The 6,286-nt window shown below is 42.5% G+C and overlaps 1 protein-coding gene across 1 annotated transcript; it reads right to left on the bottom strand.

Moving 5' to 3' along the window:
- Positions 1-217: 217 nt before the first annotated feature.
- otx1 (orthodenticle homeobox 1) lies at positions 218-5,149 on the bottom strand. The gene is made up of 3 exons (XM_085799434.1): positions 4,960-5,149; positions 4,026-4,177; positions 218-2,303 (listed from the first exon to the last, which is right to left on the bottom strand). Exons 1-3 carry the CDS (start codon positions 5,054-5,056, stop codon positions 1,494-1,496), a joined length of 1,059 nt encoding a protein of 352 aa, XP_085655560.1. The 5' UTR covers positions 5,057-5,149; the 3' UTR covers positions 218-1,493.
- Between the last annotated feature and the right edge of the window lie 1,137 nt (positions 5,150-6,286).

Genomic DNA, 6,286 nt, shown 5'->3' with positions numbered 1-6,286 from the left:
CATTTACCCCCCTTATAATTAAAAGGGGGAGAGAGAGAAAACAAACAAACAAAAAAAAATCAACTAGCTTTTATATAAATAAAAGTGTGACTATAGTTCAAAAGAGAGAAGACAGGAACCTGGAGTTTGTAACATGCATCTGTATAAAAACTAAAAGGAGACTTGACTCCATGTTGGGAGTTCAAGCTGAGACAGAATCCACTGTGGAAAAAATAAAATATGACTTAATGGATCTTTATTGGATGAACATGTATGTAAGGGTGGTCGCCTTAAAGATACATTCAACATCTCACTGTCATGTTGGAGCTATAAATCCACATTTCCTCTCCAAAAAAAAATAAAAAATAAAAATAAAAATGCTTTGACTCCAGTATCAAGCCAAGTGCTGCGGTTCAAACATGTCCAATAATCACGACAATGCCCAAGAGAGGAGGTCTGGTTTGAAAATGTAAGAGGCTAGAATAATAATAATAATAATAATTATAATAATAATAATAATAATAATATCCGGAAAACAAAATGTAGCCTGGACCAAAAGCCCAGAATAGTTCTGCATCTATATTTTAGATTTAGTTTCCCCCCCAAGACATTTCAAATCGCCAAAACATATCTTTTTTCTGAAGTAAAACAATGTATATAAAAGCTGAACTTTATGGCCAATTTGTTCTCTTTGGAATATTTGGAAAGATTTACATACAGTTTTTTTTTTTTTTTTTTACTTGTTTTTTTTTTCTCCCAAAGTGGTAATAAACAATTTTTTTTTCAAATTCGGAAAAAACACCAACTAAACATGGTCACTGTAACTGACCCAAATACATATTTACATATTTCAGCTCCTCAACGCAGCTGACTAAAAATCTCTGTCATCCTAAAATAACAAATTTCAGAAATAAAAACTATACAGGATTTGATTGGGTTGGAGGTAAAGAGGGGCAACTGCAGGCAGTTCCTGTCGGTGCACCAGAGGGCAAAATATTCCTCCCATCCAGAGAGCTGGTGGTCAAAGGAGTTTGGTTGAAATGACTTTTTTTTTTTGTTTTGTTTCTTTCGTTCTTTCCGTTGTTTTCACAAACAGTTTGGTTTTGTTAATCTGATCCAAGAAGAGGAGGGGAAAACCCCCCCAACTCTTCAGCGTCAGGGAAAACTGCTCCTGATGTTTTCTCTTCACAGGACTTTAAAGGACTGCTTCTCCTCCTCTTCTTCTTCTTTTTTTTGTTGTTTTTTTGTTGGATTTTTTTCATTTTTTTAAAAAAAAAGACGTGGAGAGGAACGAGAGAGGGAGGGAACAAAAAACAAAGTCCGATCGCGGAGCATTCCTGCTGCTATCTTGTTATCTTATGGTTCATAAACTCTTTTTGTCTTTTAAAAAAACAAGCAAATACGCTAATCTGGGGGGGAATAAAAAAAAATAGAGGGGGAGCAAGACGAGCAGGACGGGTGAGGGCGAGGAGGAGGAGGGAGAGAAAAAGAAAAAAAGGGGGGGAAAAGCCTGATCACAAGACTTGGAACCTCCAGGAGGCCTGGTCTTTGTAGTCCAAGCAGTCTGTGGTGTTGAAGTTGAGCTTCCACGAGGACGCCGCGCTCTGCTCTTTGTAATCCAGGCAGTCGGAGGAGTTGAACGCCAGGCCGCCGCCGCCGTACGCCTGGTGGTGGTGGTGGTGGTGGTGGTGGCCCGACGACTGGCTGATGTGGTGGTGCGCCGCGTGGCCCGGCATGGAGGACGCCGTCATGGGGCTGAGCTGGTGGTGGGCCGGGTGGTGGGAGTGCATGGGCGCCAGGTACGACCCGCAGTCCACGCCGCTGAAGTACGAGCTGGACGGCGCCGGGTAGCCCTGGCCGTAGCCCGGCGTCTGGTTGTAGGACATGGGGTAGGAGGCGGCGGCGGCGGCGGCGGCCGAGCCCGACATCGAGCGCTGCATACAGGACGCGTTGGACGGCGGTCCCGGCTCGGGGAGAGGGGCCACGGCGGGAGCGGGGGCGTTACCGGGGGAGATCGCCGGGCTCCAGATGGAGGAAACGGTGCTGATGGAGGTAGAGGTGCTGCTGAGAGCCGCCGCCGCCGCTGCTGCAGCCGCCGCAGCCGCCGCCGCCGCCCCCTGGCCCGTGTGGTTGGTGGAGGAGGACGAGCCGGACGAAGAGGACGAGCCGGTGCTGGAGACGGCCGGGGGCGTGAACTGGCCGCTGCTCTCCGAGCCCGTGCTCTCCCGGGCCGGGGACGACTTCTTCTTGGGCGGCCGGGCCTTGGCGTTGCTGCCGCTCTGCTGCTGCTGGCGACACTTGGCCCGCCGGTTCTTGAACCACACCTGGAGAGAAAAACAAAACAAAATAAAATAACACAAGAACAACAGGAGTTAGAAACCGAAAGACATAAAACAACCTCAACATTTCACCCCCCAAAAAAAGAAAAGAAAAAAAAAAAGCGGCTCCCATGCAGGTCGTGCTCTGAGTACATTATGGAGGAAAATTGGGGGTTATTAGCCATCGAGGTTCATTTCCACCCCGGCCCCTTGGCTCGGACCAGCCAGGGGTCTAATTTCATACCTGGTAGACGGCTCTAAGATAACAGGCTATTGGGTTTCACCACACAGTAGGGTAACTCTAGAGCACCGAGAGGGTAGGATCATGTAGAGCATTTTGTTTCACACACACATTCTGAGAATAACTCAAATTGTGTGTGTGAGAGCGAGGGAGCGAGAGAAAAGAGGGAGCGAGAGCGAGGGAAGCCGGCCTTGGTTTCTCCCCCTAATGCCTTTTCAAGAGTAGTATTTGTTCAGCATTGTCGAACAGCAGCAGTGAAGTTGTTTGTGCAGCGTTTTAGTCCGGTCCTCTTGGTTTAAAAGATCCCATATTTCAGATCAAATTACACGGCACGACTGCGGTTCTGCTGCATCAAGTAATAATAAATGAAATAGTCACGTGATTCAGGTTAAAAAAAAAAAGAAGCTTTTTGTTCACACTTCCTGAAATGTTTAGTTGTGTTTACATCACGGTGCAAACTGAACTGTTGTTTGATCTGAATCAGTGCCCTCTGAGTGAGCAGGCTGCTGTTAGTTATATAAACTCAACTGATGTGTGTGTGTGTGTGAGTGAGGTGAGCTATAAACCAAATATATTAATCAACAATGAACCCTTGAACACAACCCAAAAGTCAAAAGTTCACCATTATTATTATTATTATTATTATTAATCAAATGTCCACCCACCCACATCTTCATGATCCTCTTTTTCCTGAGCTACCATCCAAAAATAAACTGCACCAAACCTCCATCATTTTCCTCCAAAGCTCATTTCTATGACCCACGTTTTTTGGTTTTTAACACGAGTTTTTGTTTGTTTTTAATAGTATAATAGAGAGGAAATAGCCCTACTAGCCCGAGTATTAGCAGCATTAGCAGCATTAGCCAGCTTGAGTTAACCATCAACTTGTAAACACAGATGACGTCACCAACTGTCAATTTTGATTAGCGTTAGCCCAAGTTAGCTAAACCTCATTTCAACGTCGTGTAAATCTAAAGGAAAAATTACATAATTAACAAAGAAAAAGCTGTTTTTATTTTAAAATGTACTAGTTTCTATACTACAAAAACATTTTACCTAATCAAAATCGTCACATATTTAACATATAGGAGGCTATAACCTATATATATTTTTTTTACCTAGCTAAAATTAACGTAAGTTAACGGTTGATTGACGCCAACAAGTGGCTTCATTTAAAAAAAAAAGAAAAAAGGTCAATTTCGACGATTTAAATGAAAAAACAAATTAAACAAAATACGTTTTATAATTATTGGACTTGGAGTCTGTAAAATAAAGCTATCCTTATCACATTTCAGCTTCGAAAATAAACATACGACAGCTAATACGCCTAGTTAGTTAGTTAGGCCATTAGTTTTAACGAGTTATTAGCTTGTAGCCTAATAACCAAAAAATACCCCCAGAATTAACCGGAGAAACGGGAAGTGCAAGGTTAAAATCCCTCGTTGTTTTTTTATTTTCTTATTATAATAATTGTTTTTTTTTTTTACCTGGACTCTGGACTCGGGCAGGTTGATTTTCAGCGCCACCTCCTCCCGCATGAAGATGTCCGGGTAGCGGGTCTTGGCGAACAGAGACTCCAGCACGTCGAGCTGCGAGCGGGTGAACGTCGTCCGCTCCCGGCGCTGCTTCCTGGGCGTCGCTGCGGGAAAAGAAAAGCGACACAGAAAAAATAAGAGACTATAAATAAAGTGATAAAGTGAGCGGAAGTCCAGACCAGGCCCAGAGTTTTAAACAGGTGGGAAATAATAGCTAATAATTAACCGAAGTCACAGACAGTCTGATTTAATTTACCTAAAACATCAACTCCACGTGTTATTATTGGAAGTTGCATAAAAACATTTTGTAAACTATATTTTGTAAACTATCTATAAGAGCCAAGAAACTCTCCAAAAAAAGTTTACAAGCCTGAACACTTCCTGTTAGTATAATAGGCCCATGTTACTACCGTTTTTCAACTAGAAGTCGATTTAATGTTCTTTTACAGAAAACTAAAATTATTGTGTTTTAAAAAAAAAGAAAATCACACACACTTTATTCTCACACACACTGTTCATTAGGCCTATGCTTAATATTTTTAAATCCTGTATGGCTCATATCTACTTTTTAAATATTATAAAGGGTTAAATCTGTTCATTTTACACAATAAAAGTAAAGTGTCTTCTTAACTTTTGCATCGTTTTTAGGCTCAGGACTCACTCTTCATTAATGTAGCCCATTATAAGGCTATTGTTAGGCCTATTATTAATATTATTATTAGCCTATAGACCTTGTCGTTTTTTCTTTGTTTTTATCATGATGGAGCTGGTTTACTGGTGCAGATGGATGCAGGTGTGTCTGTCCTGGTGCATTAATCTTTTAAAAAGTGTGTGTCTATGTGTGTGTGTGTATGTACGCGCGCTCGAGAGAGAGGCAGACTCGTACCTGGGTAGCCCACTGAGGGGTGCAGCAGGTCCATGGCAGCGCCGCTGAGCCCCAGGCCGTTGACGCCGTAGGGGGGCTGTTTGAGGTAGGACATCATGCTACAGGCGGTCACTGCTCCACCCAGCTCAGGCCAGTGGTTCGGTTTCCCCCGATGCTGCAGCTTGACGGGACAGGGGGCCGATCCAAGTCACTGCAGGTAGGACAGCGCAGCGCGGGAAGAAGGGAGAAGAGAGAAGGAAAACGTGAGAAACAATGTCAGAGAAAACTTTAAAAAAAGAAAGAAAAAAAAGAAAACCAAACACGTGAATGAAACCAAAAGCACGAGCCATGTGATTTACACTAGTTCTGTCTATAAAACTTCATCTTTTCTCATCCTGTTCACCGGTGGAGATCTGGATGAGACCCGTCTCCACTCTGGTTTTACGCACGAATTACGCACAAACGCACAAAATCCATAAAGCGGCGGTCTCATGACAGAGCGTGTTGTGGGCTAATTATTATTTAGTGGCGGGAGGAAATAAAACCATTAATTAGTAAAAAAGGGATGAAGTGATTATTTTAAAAACCAGAGACTCGGATTAAATCCCTTCAGGAATATTGGATTTTTTGGAGAGAGGGGATAACGGGGGTCAAACGGCGGCTGACTGAAACCCCAGCGGAGGAAACACAACCCGTGAAGTGACGCTGCAAAGCGGCTCATGAAGAATTCAAATCACCTTAAAGACTAAAACATGAAACAGAAACAAATCACAGCTGCTCCGGAAACACCGCGCTGTCCATGTCTGTGTCTGTCACCGACTATTTACTGGATATTTACTCATCTATTTACTATCGATAACACACCAAACACACCACCATCAAGTCGCTCGGTGTGTGGATCAGTCTGAACTTTTTCTCCACCAGAAAAAACTTCTTTCTTCAACAGACTAATTAATTATTACACCCAAATTATCTAACAACCTCTATGACGTAATGCGGCATTTTGAAGACGTGACTGTCCAGATCAATAATCAATGTAAAAACTGAACAACAGGAACCTGCTCATTAGTTTGTTTTCTCCAGTATTTGAACATTTTAAAAGACAAATAACTAAATCCTGTTCAAAGGTTTAAATAAAAAACCTGAATTTATTTTGTCCTTCAATTAAAACGCGTGTTTTTTATTCTTTTGTTTCTTATTTTCTTGTAATTTTAGTTTTTATTTTCCCTGCAAATGAAACTCACAACCTCCTGAATTAAATATGTGAAGCCTGTGTGTGTGTGTGTGTGCGCGAGTGTGTATGTGTATGTGTGTGTTTGAAGGCCTGCATTTGCACTGACACACACAG

Source organism: Trachurus japonicus, chromosome 15, assembly GCF_045865225.1.
Source record: "Trachurus japonicus isolate A0001 chromosome 15, Traja_1.0".
NCBI lineage: Eukaryota > Metazoa > Chordata > Actinopteri > Carangiformes > Carangidae > Trachurus > Trachurus japonicus.
The sequence above is the reverse complement of the archived record's forward strand: the minus strand, read 5'-3'. Positions and strand labels throughout refer to the sequence as shown.